Source organism: Carassius gibelio, chromosome B3 (assembly GCF_023724105.1).
Source record: "Carassius gibelio isolate Cgi1373 ecotype wild population from Czech Republic chromosome B3, carGib1.2-hapl.c, whole genome shotgun sequence".
In the NCBI taxonomy this organism is placed as follows: Eukaryota; Metazoa; Chordata; class Actinopteri; order Cypriniformes; family Cyprinidae; genus Carassius; species Carassius gibelio.
In genome coordinates, this window is record NC_068398.1 from 23,720,326 (window position 1) to 23,736,253 (window position 15,928).

At 43.0% G+C, this 15,928-nt stretch overlaps 2 protein-coding genes across 2 annotated transcripts; one reads left to right on the forward strand and one right to left on the reverse strand.

Annotated features, from left to right (window-relative positions):
• Positions 1-2,672: 2,672 nt before the first annotated feature.
• On the reverse strand, positions 2,673-5,373 carry LOC127952357 (heat shock 70 kDa protein-like). The gene is made up of 2 exons (XM_052550741.1): positions 5,217-5,373; positions 2,673-4,865 (listed from the first exon to the last, which is right to left on the reverse strand). Exon 2 carries the CDS (start codon positions 4,842-4,844, stop codon positions 2,913-2,915), a length of 1,932 nt encoding a protein of 643 aa, XP_052406701.1. The 5' UTR covers positions 4,845-4,865; positions 5,217-5,373; the 3' UTR covers positions 2,673-2,912.
• Positions 5,374-7,901: 2,528 nt separating this feature from the next.
• Positions 7,902-10,580, forward strand: LOC127952381 (heat shock 70 kDa protein-like). Its single transcript, XM_052550786.1, has 2 exons — positions 7,902-8,059; positions 8,426-10,580. Exon 2 carries the CDS (start codon positions 8,449-8,451, stop codon positions 10,378-10,380), a length of 1,932 nt encoding a protein of 643 aa, XP_052406746.1. The 5' UTR covers positions 7,902-8,059; positions 8,426-8,448; the 3' UTR covers positions 10,381-10,580.
• The last annotated feature ends 5,348 nt before the right edge of the window (positions 10,581-15,928 follow it).

Here is a 15,928-nt window from a genome sequence, read left to right on the forward strand (position 1 = left end):
ATTGGCTCCAGTCACAGCAGAGACACACATGGCTGATGGCAACATAATTGCCCTAATCGGCGTCTTAAATCAGTGCTCATTATAACTCATCAGCAGCTGTTACAATGACAGCCGAATGTGTTACTGATGACTAAACTAATGGCTTCAGTTCAATTAAAGGAATGTTCTGGATACAGTAAAAGTTAAACTCAATCAAAAACGCTGTGCCACAATATTTCACATCTCTCCTTTTCTTTAAATAAGACTTCGGGTTACATAAATGTTAAAATGATCAATGTTTCAATTGTATCACTACAAGATACAAACATTTAATCAGTGTTATGCCACAAATGATGTTAACTGAACTTGTTGAACACAGAATATTAATTGAACTTGCATTTATATACCAGTAGTTAAAGAGCAGTTTATTAAAAGAGAGAGAGAGAGAGAGAGATAAATTTACACCTAAGTGTTTTCTTAGAACATTTATCCACAAGTAACTCGTGCACAAACACTTGTATGCATGTTTGTAGTCACATGTCTTGACCATGGGCCATGTCTTGTTTTAATCTTAGGGATGTATTGAACATCAGACTTCTTGTTACAGTGAAATAAGATATGAGCAGTAAAGTAAGGGTCATCTAATGTACTTTTGTACATCTCTGGAATGTGTTCTACAGTTTGACATTCAATATCCTTTTAGTAACTCCAGATGGTGTTGCTGTCATAGATGAATTGCATGATTCCACTATTGTTAATTAAACATCTTTTGTATATAAGGACTGTGTGTTCCATATGAAGAAGTCAGTTAAATAGTGTTGGAAGGGTGTTTGGATGAAGTGATGAGGATGTGTGCAAAGTCTTCAGGAAGCAGAAGATAAGGAAAGCCGAAGGCCCAGACGGTGTCTCTCTAGCCTGCCTCAAAGCCTGTGCTGTCCAGCTATCATCTGTCTTCACATTGATCTTCAACAGATCCCTGGAGCTGTGTGAAGTCCCCTCCTGCTTCAAATGCTCCACCATCATCCCTTTACCCAAGAAACCAAAAATCACAGGACTTAATGACTACAGACTTGTTGCTTTAACATCTGTCGTCATGAAGTCATTTGAGAGACTGGTGTTGGCCTACTTGAAGGGCATTACTGGACCCTTGCTGGACCCCCAGCAGTTTTCTTACCGAGCAAACAGGTCCGTGGATGAAGCAGTCAGTATGGGATTGCACTATATCCTCCAACATCTGGACAAACAAGGGATTTATCCAAGGATCTTGTTTGTGGAGTTCAGCTCCGATTTCAACGCCTTCATCCCAAACAGCCTTCAAAATAAACTCACACAGCTCTCTGTGACCACCTCAATCTGTCAGTGGATCACCAGCTTCCTGACAGACAGGCAGCAGCTAGTGAGGCTCGGAAAACTCACATCCAAGAGCCGCACCATCAGCACCGGAGCACCTCAGGGCTGCGTTCTCTCCCCGCTGCTTTTCTCCCTCTACACAAATGACTGCACCTCTAAAGACCCTTCTGTCAAGCTCCTGAAGTTTGCAGACGACACCACAGTCATCGGCCTCATCCAGGACAGAGAAGAGTCTGCTTACAGACGAGAGGTTGAGTGGCTGGCTGACTGGTGCAGTCACAACAACCTGGAGCTGACCACCCTCAAAACAGTGGAGATGATCGTGGACTTCAGGAGAAACCCCCCTGCACTCCCCCCACTTACCATCATGAAGAGCACTGTGACTGCAGTGGAGTCATTCAGATTCCTGAGCACAACCATCACTCAGGACCTGAAGGGGGACATTCACATTGACTCCATTGTGAAAAAGGCCCAGTAGAGGTTGTACTTCCTTCATCAACTGAAAAAGTTCAACCTGCCACAGGCATCTAGACATAAAAACAGTTTTTTACTCTGTGGCTTCTCCAGCTTAAACAACTAACATATTAATCATTACCTGTGTTCTTTAATTCTGTGTTCTGTAGTTCATTTCCGTAAATCATTCTACATCTTTAATTATTGCCTTTCTCAAGTATTATTTAAATACATATGCATATCTCCATTATTTATCCAGTTCTGTATATAGTAAAAATGCACAGATCTATACATAAATCAATATTCTGTTCCAGATTCATACACATTATTTATTGCTAAGTCTTGCTAAATGTATTTTTATTTTTTGTTCTCATGTCAGATGTGTATGTATGCATACATGTCCGTATGTATGTATATGTACAAGGAGCACCTTAAAACAACCACAACAAATTCCCCTTTTGTTTGCGCACACCTGGCGAAAAAAGCTAATTCTGATTCTGATAAAGTTTTTTATTTCATTTTTTGTTCTGCCGTACTCGTGCCAGTGTTAAACTAAAAGCCTTCAAGCAGACATGAGGTCCAGGGATTTGCAGTTGTCGGTTTTAAAATCAGCACATGCTGACCCCCGCTGCTTATGTCAGGAACTACAGCATAAATGTGAAGAAGGATTTTGGCCTAAACTCATTAGAAAAGCTGCAACTTAAACTCAAAACTAATGTCTGCATATGTATATACCATGAATATCTTTAAAAGCTATTGGCATTATAAATTATTCTTACATAATGTGACAGACTCCATAATATATGGATACTGCCTAGGAGTTGAATGTAAATTCTACCATTACTGTTATTTTAAAGTGATCTTATGTAACTTAAATTACACCCACACAATTTAAAATATTATCAATTTTATTTACAGTTTCACAACAACATTTAACAGTAAAAAAACATGAATGATAATTGAAAAAAATCACATCTTATAAAACCCCAAGCTTATTTTTAAGTCAAAACATATTGACTAAGTAATGTCAAGTTTAACAGTAGCAAAGTGATGTAAACTAACAATGTGCAATGATATGAGACAAAAAAAAAAAAAAGTCAGTCTCTGGACCATTCAGTTTCTGAGGTATTTTAATCCACCTCTTCAATAGTGGGCCCCTGAGCAGCGGCCCCTGATGCTCCACGTGCCTGAGCTCCACAGCCTCCAGCTGGCATCCCTCCCTGATACAGTTTAGTGATAACTGGGTTGCAGACCTTCTCCAGCTCCTTCAGCTGATGTTCATACTCCTCCTTATCAGCCAGCTGGTTGTTCTCTAGCCAGATGACGGCCTCGTTACATTTCTCAATAACTTTCTTCTTGTCGTCCTCACTGATCTTTCCTTTCAGGTTCTCATCTTCCACACTGTTCTTCATGTTGAAGGCGTAGGACTCCAGAGAGTTTTTGGCAGCGATCTTCTCTCTCTGCAGATCGTCTTCAGCTTTGTATTTGTCTGCGTCCTGCACCATCCTGTCGATCTCCTCTTTACTCAGTCTGCCCTTGTCATTGGTGATGGTGATCTTGTTCTCCTTTCCGGTGCTTTTGTCCACCGCCGACACATTTAGGATTCCGTTGGCGTCGATGTCAAAGGTGACTTCGATCTGCGGGACTCCACGTGGAGCAGGTGGGATTCCTGTCAGCTCAAATTTACCCAGCAGGTTGTTGTCTTTTGTCATGGCCCTCTCTCCCTCGTAGACCTGGATCAGGACGCCGGGCTGGTTGTCTGAGTAGGTGCTGAAGGTCTGGGTCTGTTTGGTGGGGATGGTGGTGTTGCGTTTGATGAGGGCCGTCATGACTCCACCTGCGGTTTCGATACCCAGGGACAGAGGAGCCACATCCAGCAGCAGCAGGTCCTGGACGTTTCCAGATGTGTCTCCCATGAGGATGGCGGCTTGGACCGCGGCACCATAAGCCACTGCCTCGTCTGGGTTGATGCTCTTGTTCAAGTCTCTGCCGTTGAAGAAATCCTGCAGAAGCTTCTGGATCTTTGGGATTCTTGTCGATCCTCCGACCAACACAACGTCATGAATCTGAGACTTGTCCATCTTGGCGTCTCTCAGGGCTTTTTCCACAGGCTCCAGTGTTCCTCTGAAGAGGTCTGAGCACATCTCTTCAAAGCGCGCTCTGGTGATGGACGTGTAGAAGTCGATGCCCTCGTACAGTGAGTCGATCTCAATGCTGGCCTGAGAGCTGGACGAGAGGGTCCTCTTGGCTCGCTCACACGCTGTCCTCAGCCTCCTCAGGGCCCTCTTGTTCTGACTGATGTCCTTCTTGTGCTTCCTCTTGAATTCTTCAACAAAGTGATTCACCATGCGGTTGTCAAAGTCCTCTCCGCCCAGATGAGTGTCTCCAGCCGTGGCCTTCACCTCAAAGATGCCATCTTCAATGGTCAGGATGGACACATCAAAGGTGCCTCCTCCCAGGTCAAAGATCAGCACGTTGCGCTCTGAAGCTTTGCCTTTGTCGAGGCCGTAGGCAATGGCTGCAGCTGTGGGCTCGTTGATGATTCTCAGGACATTCAGTCCAGCGATCACTCCAGCGTCTTTAGTCGCTTGTCTCTGGGAGTCATTGAAATAGGCAGGAACTGTGATAACTGCATTTGTCACCTTCTGCCCCAGATAAGCTTCAGCAATCTCCTTCATCTTCACCAGGACCATAGAGGAGATCTCTTCGGGATAAAAGGTCTTGTTTTCTCCCTTGTATTCAACTTGAACTTTCGGCTTCCCTCCATCACTGACGACTTGGAAAGACCAGTGTTTCATATCAGACTGCACAACTGGGTCCTCAAACTTTCTACCGATCAGCCTCTTGGCGTCAAACACGGTGTTGTTGGGGTTCATGGCCACCTGGTTTTTAGCTGCATCTCCAATGAGCCTCTCGGTGTCTGTGAAGGCAACATAGCTGGGTGTTGTTCTGTTTCCCTGGTCGTTGGCGATGATCTCCACTTTTCCATGCTGAAACACCCCCACACAGGAGTAGGTGGTGCCCAGGTCAATCCCAATAGCAACTCCTTTTGCAGACGACATCTTTGATTTATTTTTGTCTACCTGTATTAAATAAGCAAAAGAAAAAACAAAATCACTGCAATGTAAAATCACTACTAATTTTCATCATTGAATTACTGTAATTTTTGCAGTTAAACTTTAGATAATTGTTTCTATGTAAATATAATTTTTGCATATTATTATTATTATTATTTTAATAATTACAATAATAGCAATAATACACTTAAATAGTTTTAGAATTAGTGATTCATTATGCGACTCTTCGTGAAATCGTGAAATATATATGCATAAGAAAAACATAATTTACAGTAGGCTGAGCGTTTCAAGTCTGTGGCATAAGTATTGAAATTCCAATAGAAATAAAAACGAAGTATTAATTCATTTTCAACTTACCTTGTATGAATTCTGTCAGGCGTAACTGTGGCTCGTTGCTTGGATAGTTCACTTCAGTGTCACGCTCTTTCAGCAGTAATTCAGACCTCTCCTGAAGTACACAACGAACTGACGGCATCAGCTGTCTCTTATACTGTCCAGGGCTCACTGCTGAAGTTTCTCGAAAGCGCCAGCGAGTTCGACCAATCAAAATGCGGCACAGTAGAACGGCTCCACCCACACAGCTGCGTCATCGCATAGACGGACCGTTCCAGCTGTTTCTGGAGTTTTCTGAGCACATGAGATCATAAGATTATAATGAACTTCTTCATCTGTAATAGTGTTGTCTTTAAACATTAACTTTTATCAACTGTGTTTTTAAAGCAAATAGGCCTACAAAAAGGTTAACATAAGGCTATGTTACTCATGTAGAAATTTGTTTTAATTTTGTTCGAATATCAAGGCGAAATTAAAGATCGTAGTTATAAATAAACAATTAACAAATGTTTGTTAGTTTTTTCTGTAGGCTATGTCAGTTAAAATAATGGTTTTAATTACATTTAGCAGATAATCAAAACGAATGAATCTTGGATTTAAACAAGTGAGTAATAAGAGGATCTTTTTCCAGTTAATGAAAAACTGTTAATGTTTTTCATTTTATTTATTTTTCTTTTCAGTTGAAAAGTACCTTTTACTCATCTGTAAGCCAGTGGGAATTAGCATGTGTTTGATTTGCAATAAAGCAAACGATGATTCTGGAACACTGAAGACTTTGTTGCAGTCATTCTGCTCTATTGTCAACAGAGGGCTCTGTTACATTCATTATTTTGCAGTTTTCTCCAGACCAGTGGTTCCCAACCTTTTTCAGATCGCTGCCCACACAACCAAACACATTTGTTTGCGCGGCCCACTGAAAAAAATAAAAATAAAATAAATAATAATAATAATTAACTGACTCCACTTTTGTTGGGTTAATAACTTAGTACTCAGAAGCTAGATTGTTAACTGTCTTTATGAATGAACTGGAAATGAACAGAAGATAACTCCGTTTGGCACAACTGCTGTTGTTCTGTAGCATATGCTGCAAAAATATCTAAGATAAATTGACGGTTTATTCTTAAACCAATCAGCGAGCTCGAATAGAGGAAGCATAGTTACAGTTTAATATTTATTTTTTGTTATTTAATAATATATATGAAATTATGTTATTATGTTATGACTTAGACATGTTTACATATATGAACAATATTATTATTTCTTTTAATAGTAATTGGCGGCCCGCAGGTTGAAAACCACTGCTCCAGACTATTTCTATCCCTTCTGATCTGCTATATACATAAAACAGCTATGTGTGGTTATTATTAAATTACAAATGCACAATTTGTTTAAAGCTATGGGCTGTGAACTTATGGGCTGTGAAATTAATCATTAGCCTTAATATCAAGGCAAAACTTTACAACCTTCACTAAATGGGTGGACGTTCCCTGTTAAATAATCAGACAGTGCTGTGCTGGTACTGTTATATTTTGCATGCTAGTGTTAGAAATCTATCCCTTGATGCACCTCTTATGTGTCCTGATGATAAATGTATTACACAAATGAACAGTTTGCCTAAAATTACTAATTGAATTACAGGCTGTGAAATGACATGCACCAATGGCATACTTGACTGGATAGATGTTTCCTATTAATAACGATTTAATGAATCAACAAACTGTCCTAAAGCTGTATGTTTATAATCTAGATGTAACTGAAATAATAATTTCAGACTAACAGTAATACATCTGTAAGAAAATGGACCGTAGCCTAGTGTAATATATGAACAACTTTATGGGGATGGGGTCCTCTTTTAATCATTGCGTTACATTTTACAATACACAAACACATAAAAAAAATCTAAAGATAGGCCTTCTTTCAAAATCTTCACTCCCTGCAAATACACATTATGGTTTATATTATCATTAACAGGCCTAAATAACTTTCCCCTACAGTAGGCTATAATGTAGTAAGCTACTGTAACTGTATTCAATATTTTGATGGTTTATCAGTTTACCAAGATTAAGCTCCACCCCAAACTAAAATAAGTATAGAGATTAGAGAACACAAAATGTTTTATCCAATTACAGTTTTAAGTCTGTCTAACCGTTATTTTAGATAAATTACTCGCAATATCACAAACCGAAACCATAGTTTAGTTAAAATCCTATGGTTAAAACTAAAATAAGTATAGAGAACACAAAATGTTTTATCCAATTACAGTTTTAAGTCTGTCTAACCGTTATTTTAGATAAATTACTCGCAATATCACAAACCGAAACCATAGTTTAGTTAAAATCCTATGGTTAAAACGAAGCGCTTATATCACTTTTAACTAACTTTTAGGCCTACATGTTTAAGATGCAAATAAAGCCTTTTGAGTAAACGTAATGCACGTAATCTAAACAGACAGACACATAACAGACACATAAAACATATAAATAACTTTGCCATATTTCATGTAATCGGTAGAAAAGTGCATTCAAATGTGATCGGGAAAATACATGTTTTTAAAGTTCATTGTAGTTATCGTACTTTCACAGGAAAATTCTGGACTCGTCCGTAAACTTCCTCTCAGCTGCTTCAGAGACAGATGACGTGCCGCCGCACGCGGCTGCTTGCTGTGTTCTGATTGGTCGGATTCACTGGACGCTTCCAGAAGTGTGTAGAGTTTGAACTGGTGCGCGCTCTGGTGTATTTAAAGAGCGAAAGAGACACCGACGACACTGAGCTGAACAGAAGCGATCTGTAAAGAGATCAGAAACAGACTGACCTGACTTTCTCCACGAAGAGGTGGAAATTCATCACAGTTAATAATCTACTCTACGGTAAGTATAGCTTTATTTTACAGTAGGGAATAAGCTAAATATATTGTGTAATTGTTATGATGCATAGAATATGAGCTTATATGTAGGTAGTCTAGAGTATCCCTTAAATAAACTAGAAACATTTATTCATTTATTGGTCATTTTTCGCAAAAAGAAAAAAATAGCAATGAACAGATTATGTTGTTGTCATTATCAGAGCACAATACATATAGATATGTAGCCTACTAGAAAAGGCTTTTCTTTCACTGTTACTGTGGGAAGTGTCATATTGACTGGAAACAGACAGAAAGTGGCATTTGAATTTTTCTTTGCACAATAATTTGTAGCAAGTTAGATTCTGACTGTTCTTTTTTTGTGTTTTACTAGCCTACAGTTACGTCTAAACAAAGATGTCGTCTGCAAAAGGAGTTGCTATTGGGATTGACCTGGGCACCACCTACTCCTGTGTGGGGGTGTTTCAGCATGGAAAAGTAGAGATCATTGCCAACGACCAGGGAAACAGAACAACACCCAGCTATGTTGCCTTCACAGACACCGAGAGGCTCATTGGAGATGCAGCTAAAAACCAGGTGGCCATGAACCCCAACAACACCGTGTTTGACGCCAAGAGGCTGATTGGTAGAAAGTTTGAGGACCCAGTTGTGCAGTCTGACATGAAGCACTGGTCTTTCCAAGTCATCAGTGATGGAGGGAAGCCGAAAGTTCAAGTTGAATACAAGGGAGAAAACAAGACCTTTTATCCCGAAGAGATCTCCTCCATGGTCCTGGTGAAGATGAAGGAGATTGCTGAAGCTTATCTGGGGCAGAAGGTGACAAATGCAGTTATCACAGTTCCTGCCTATTTCAATGACTCCCAGAGACAAGCGACCAAAGACGCTGGAGTGATCGCTGGACTGAATGTCCTGAGAATCATCAACGAGCCCACAGCTGCAGCCATTGCCTACGGCCTCGACAAAGGCAAAGCTTCAGAGCGCAACGTGCTGATCTTTGACCTGGGAGGAGGCACCTTTGATGTGTCCATCCTGACCATTGAAGATGGCATCTTTGAGGTGAAGGCCACGGCTGGAGACACTCATCTGGGCGGAGAGGACTTTGACAACCGCATGGTGAATCACTTTGTTGAAGAATTCAAGAGGAAGCACAAGAAGGACATCAGTCAGAACAAGAGGGCCCTGAGGAGGCTGAGGACAGCATGTGAGCGAGCCAAGAGGACCCTCTCGTCCAGCTCTCAGGCCAGCATTGAGATCGACTCACTGTACGAGGGCATCGACTTCTACACGTCCATCACCAGAGCGCGCTTTGAAGAGATGTGCTCAGACCTCTTCAGAGGAACACTGGAGCCTGTGGAAAAAGCCCTGAGAGATGCCAAGATGGACAAGTCTCAGATTCATGACGTTGTGTTGGTCGGAGGATCGACAAGAATCCCAAAGATCCAGAAGCTTCTGCAGGATTTCTTCAACGGCAGAGACTTGAACAAGAGCATCAACCCAGACGAGGCAGTGGCTTATGGTGCCGCGGTCCAAGCCGCCATCCTCATGGGAGACACATCTGGAAACGTCCAGGACCTGCTGCTGCTGGATGTGGCTCCTCTGTCCCTGGGTATCGAAACCGCAGGTGGAGTCATGACGGCCCTCATCAAACGCAACACCACCATCCCCACCAAACAGACCCAGACCTTCAGCACCTACTCAGACAACCAGCCCGGTGTCCTGATCCAGGTCTACGAGGGAGAGAGGGCCATGACAAAAGACAACAACCTGCTGGGTAAATTTGAGCTGACAGGAATCCCACCTGCTCCACGTGGAGTCCCGCAGATCGAAGTCACCTTTGACATCGACGCCAACGGAATCCTAAATGTGTCGGCGGTGGACAAAAGCACCGGAAAAGAGAACAAGATCACCATCACCAATGACAAGGGCAGACTGAGTAAAGAGGAGATCGACAGGATGGTGCAGGACGCAGACAAATACAAAGCTGAAGACGATCTGCAGAGAGAGAAGATCGCTGCCAAAAACTCCCTGGAGTCCTACGCCTTCAACATGAAGAACAGTGTGGAAGATGAGAACCTGAAAGGAAAGATCAGTGAGGACGACAAGAAGAAAGTTATTGAGAAATGTAACGAGGCCGTCATCTGGCTAGAGAACAACCAGCTGGCTGATAAGGAGGAGTATGAACATCAGCTGAAGGAGCTGGAGAAGGTCTGCAACCCAGTTATCACTAAACTGTATCAGGGAGGGATGCCAGCTGGAGGCTGTGGAGCTCAGGCACGTGGAGCATCAGGGGCCGCTGCTCAGGGGCCCACTATTGAAGAGGTGGATTAAAGTTATGGACTTGTCACTTTGTCTTTCATATCTCACTAAAAAATTTGCTCAGTTGACCATTTTATATGATATTGGTGTTTTTATGTTCTTGTTTTACTATTTAATCACAAGCCACTTTAATTTAGTCAATATGTATATACTGTAAAGATGTAAATACAAGTATGATTGTCTTCTATGGATAATGAACATTGTTAATAAACTTTTTTTTAAAATGACAAACATCAAATGTGTTCTTATTCAGAAAGACTGGTTACAGACTCCAAAGACAATAACAATGATGAAAACATTAAAATAAGGTTATAGTTTGGCAGAAATAATTTTATGACAGTTATCCTAGTTTAGAGGGACTATAGTGAGTCAATTCATTATACAGTCGTGTAGGCGAGTAGATATTTTACTGGAAAGTGTGACAACATCACGTGAAAATCACTCAGATACCACAGATGTCAACATTCACAGTACAAAACTTAACAAGGGTGACAAAACAGATTTTAAACAAAAAGATAAACTGTTATCATCCCTTTATAATTACTTCAGCTGTGTCACACTCACCAAAGAAAATTCTTAAAATACTCAACACCTTGACATCATCTTGATTTTTTTTTATGTTGATTTACGTATTAGCAAACATTTTACAAGCAGAGCAGACAGGCGATTAGGTTTATAGGTGTTGGTCCTGACAGTGAGTTTCCACTCACTTAACACTTAATGATGTCTCTGATGAAGTAAGTTGGTACCATGCTTTTGTGACATCAAATATCTACAGATTTTTTTTCACAGCATTGATGAAAATAATTAAAAATCTTATTTATTTCCCCAATCAAATGATGATTTTCCCCATCATAACTGTAATTTACTGAACGTCATCGTAGCAGTTTAATATTCAGCACAGCTGCTGACATGTACTGTGTGTCAGTTTGAAGTTGTACCTGCTGAGTGTAAAAGAAAAAAGTGTGAAATAAGATTTTCACCAAGCTGTCCTTGTGATAGCAGAGAAAACGAAAACACTTGAATCAGAGACACAGCAGTTAAATGTACCACATAACTTCAACCTCAGAGCACCACTGCAGTGCTCGTCTCGTTTGTGTTGTGGACTGATGTTTTATGAGCAGAAAGTTGTTCTCGTTACTGGATGCTCTTTAAGGATTTCACTGATTCCCTCCTGATCTCTCACATTTCACTGCTGGTTATAATTGTGTATGTGACGAATAAATCTTGAATCTTTGTGTTAGTTTGTAATGCAGGTGCAGGTCTGCTGGGTCTCTGAAAGCACACTCACTGGACACTATACACGTAATCCTGGACGTTCCTCCCAGACATGAAGAGAAAGAGACATGAACGAGTCCTTGTGACCGGCAGCATGGGAGGACTCCAGGGTTAGTGAAATTCACTACAGCATCTATAAAGACAACCTTCATGCTTTTAATGTGAAACTACCCACAGCTAGACAGAATTTCTTCTCAAACCATATAAACAGTAACTTAAACTACACTCGTACCCTTTTTGCCACTGTTGAGAGACTGATAACCCCCCCCCCCCCAAGTAAATCACTCATTGAAATGCTCTCAGACAGCAAATGCAATGAGTTTGCTTCCTTCTCTTTCTGAGAAGATCATCAATATCAGGAAGGCGATTAGCACATCCTCAAATAATGCAGAGGTCAGACAGATTCGGACGGAATATCAAAAAGAAACTATGTCTATTTTTGAAGCAATTGATAGCAAACTTTTGGAAGAAATAGTGCAGCACCTAAAATTGTCAACCTGCTATCTTGACACACTTCCCACATCTTTTTTCAAAAGTGTGCTTAACTGTTTAGAAGCAGATCTCTTAGAAGTAGTGAACGCCTCACTTATTTCTGTGACATTTCCAAACTCCCTGAAAACTGCAGTTGTTAAGCCCCTCCTGAAAAAGAGCAATCCTAATAACACCATTTTGAGCAATTATTGACCAATAATCTTCCTTTTATAGGTGAAATTATAGAAAAGGTAGTTTTTAATCAGCTGAACAAATACTTAAACTCAAATGGATACCTGGACAATTTTCAATCTGGTTTCCGACCACATCACAGCACAGAGACAGCACTCATTAAGATAATAAATGATATTCGTTTAAATTCTGACTCCGGCAAAATATCAGTGCTGGTATTGCTAGATCTCAGTGATGCATTTGACACTGTCAATCATAACATACTACTAGAGAAACTGGAAAACTGGGTTGGGCTTTCTGGGATGGTTCTCAAATTGTTCAGGTCATACGTAGAAGGGAGAGGTTATTATGTGAGTCTAGGAGAGCATAAGTCTAAATGGACGTCCATGACGTGGAGTCCCACAAGGCTCAATTCTAGCACTGCTCTTGTTTAGCCTATATATGCTCCCACTAAGTCAAATAATGAGAAAGAACCAAATTGCCTATCACAGCTATGCTGATGATACCCAGATTTACCTAGCCTTATCTCCAAATGACTACAGCCCCATTGACTCCCTCTGCCAACGTATTGATGAAATTAATAGTTGTGCCATAACTTTCTTCCGTTTAACAAGGAAAAACCTGAAGTCATTGCTTTGGAAACAAAGATGAAGTTTTCATGGTGAATGCATACCTTGACTCTAGGGGTCAAACAACTAAAAATCAAGTCAGGAATCTTGGTGTGATTCTGGAGACAGACCTTAGTTTCAGTAGTCAAAGAAATAACTAAATCAGCATACTATCATTTAAAAAACATTGCAAGAATTAGAGTTCCCTTTCGAAGGGAACTTCGACAATACGTCAACAACGCTATGGGGAACGCCTCAGGTGTGACAGGTGTCTGAAATCAAATATCAACTCACAGCAATCATGCTGACCGGCGACAGCCGTGAATCATCAGCTTGAATGATGAGCGTGCGACCTGGATATAAAAAGGGCGCCTTGAAACCATGACAATATCCTTTTCGTCTTCAGGGACTGTTTTGTCTGATTTAAACGTGTGCTTACAGCGAAGAAATGAAACGCACATCTAAGGCAAGTCCTAAAAGTTTTGTGAAATGTGCTGGCCCAAGATATTTGTCGCCGGGTGACACTCACGAGATGTGTGTGTACTGTTTGGGTGAAGAGCACGCACAGGATGCTCTTGAGGGAGCATCCTGTGCAAATTGTGAGCGTTTTCCTATGAAAACGCTCCGGTCTCGTCGGGCTCTCTTCTCGAGGGAAGAGAGTTCAGCGTCTGGTCCTCGCGGATCGGGTCCCGCTCGTGCTGAGGCAGAGCGGCGACGCGCTTCATGGGGCTCCCAGATGGAGCTCGCTGACAGTCTCGAGAGGGGCGTTAACCTCTCGGACGCGTCATCGGCTGATGAGAGTGAGCTGCAGGTGGATGACGGAGACTTTTCTCCTACTTATACTGCAGCGAGTGCTCTTCAGGCCGGGCAAGAGATGGCTGAGGAGGATGATTTAGATCCTCAACCTCGTCAGCCATCCTGCCCCGTGTACGCAGAGCTGGTGGAAGTTATGGAGCGCGCCACTGACAAACTTCAGTTGCCATGGCGGCGCGCTCAGGGAGAGATCGTTTGCGGTCGTTTGGATGATCGGTTTCTCCCTGAACATAGACCACCAGCTCAGCAGAGCCTTCCATTCCTTCCTGATCTCCATTCAGAGATCGAGAGGGCATGGAAGAAACCGTACTCTGCCCGTATTCATCGACATCAGCGGGGCAACTTCGCTGATGTTGAGGGGATCGGTGAGTACGGTTATGTGTCGATGCTGCCCATTGAAGAGACGTTTGCGAACTATCTCGTTTCTGGGTGGGTGTCGACACTAAAAGCTCCGACTCTGCCATCCACGCCCCTTAAAGCCACGGCTCGCTTGAATGGCAGAGCGTACACGGCGGCAGGTCAGGCTGGTGCTGCCCTTCATACCATGGCAGTGCTCCAAGCCTACCAAGCTGACCTGCTGCAGGATCTTGACCAGGGGGCAGGGCTGTCCCCTGAGGCAGTCGCTGAGTTGCGCCGGACCACAGATTTGTCCCTCCGGGCCACTAAACAGACTGCTGCCGCGATCGGCCGATCGATGGCGGCGATGGTGGCCACAGAGAGGCATCTGTGGCTCAACTTGGCTGATATCGGGGAGAAAGAAAAATCCCTTCTCCTTGATTCACCAGTTTCGCCTGCTAAACTTTTTGGCACCTCCGTTGAGGCGGTGGTTGGAAAGTTTAGGGAGGCGAAGGCGCGCTCAGCTGCATTTAAGACCTGCATACCTCTGAGATCCGGGCCCCAGCCCAGGCAGGTGGGAGGACCTGGTCCGTCTTGGTCTGAGGACCGTAGGCAGGACCAGAGGTCTAGTGTCGCCTCTCGTGCCCCCCCTCCATGGAGGAGTAGGACACAGAGGAGGCGGGCCTCCCACAAAAAGAGGGACTTAAGGGAGGTCATTCAGCACAAGCGCTGCAACGCTCAGCGGAAATAGGGTTTGATCTCCCTGGAGGGCCTTTTCTACCAGCCCTCTCCCTCTTCTTGACTCCCCAGGCGTTTACGTTACACCAGCCCTGGGGATGGGCCTTATGGTGAGAACTATGTTCTGATGGCCCACCGTAGCAACTGGTTGATGTGAGCGCCTCTTTTAGGCATGTAAAAGTGGTGGACCCCAGATTCATTGAGAACTCTCTGGCGAGTCTTCACTCCGCACGCCGCAGGTGAACTTTTGGTTTGTAAAATTCTGTGTGTATAACTAACACTGATTGTATTTCTCTACAGACCCTGTTCCCTGTATAGACCTAGGGGGTCATTCTTAGAGGAGCAATTAAAGTATGGACTTTAGGGCCCTGAAGCCTCCCCCAGTTGGTGGCTAGAACGAATTAGGAAGAAGCTCAAAGAAGATTTGGCTTCTGTGCTGAGTATGTGATGGCCTTCCTGTCATAACATTTTATATGCGTGGTGGGCCACCGCTCATTTCTGTTTAGCCTCAGGGCTATTAGCCACCCAGAGGGTAGAGTAGTTGGTCTTCCTAAAAAAAAAAAAAAAAACTTTTTTGCTTTAGGTTAAGACTGACGCTGGCGCTTCAGATAGATCTTCAGATAGATGTCCTGCCTATCGGTTTGTGACATTGGTATCCTGAGTACTCGCTCCCCTGAGCTCTGTTGGGTTTCAGTAGGTTGAGTGTTTTCACGGCCTCTCAATCAAGTAGGCTGTGGCTCCTCCGAGCCCTCAGGTAGATCTATGCTTGTAGGTCGGCCCTCATCCGGGCCGCCTCTGTAGCTGGCCTAGGCTATGCTAGGGATGTTGGAGGCGTGTTGCTAAGTATAGCTGCCACATTCATTACGTGTTAGGCTTCCTCCCCATGATTTCAGCCTCCTCCCTTAAATGGGAGTTGTTGGCCAAGGCCCGCCCCTTTCTCTGCATTCAGGGGTGATAGAGTAATGCAGGGTGGTAGCTGAGGTAGGATCAGTCTGGCAGGGTTAGGCCATCTTTCGCTCTGCGAAGTGAGAGTTTGTCAGACCCTGCCGAACAGAGATGTTTTTGGGCCTCTAGAGCTGGCTCCACTCAGCCCGTTGAGCTAATCGCTCGACCGATGGGTTGAA

What these genes read in the sequence shown, in the direction of transcription:
- LOC127952357 (XM_052550741.1), bottom strand. Translation starts at nt 4,844, where the DNA reads ATGTCGTCTGCAAAAGGAGTTGCTATTGGGATTGACCTGGGCACCACC.
- LOC127952381 (XM_052550786.1), top strand. Translation starts at nt 8,449, where the DNA reads ATGTCGTCTGCAAAAGGAGTTGCTATTGGGATTGACCTGGGCACCACC.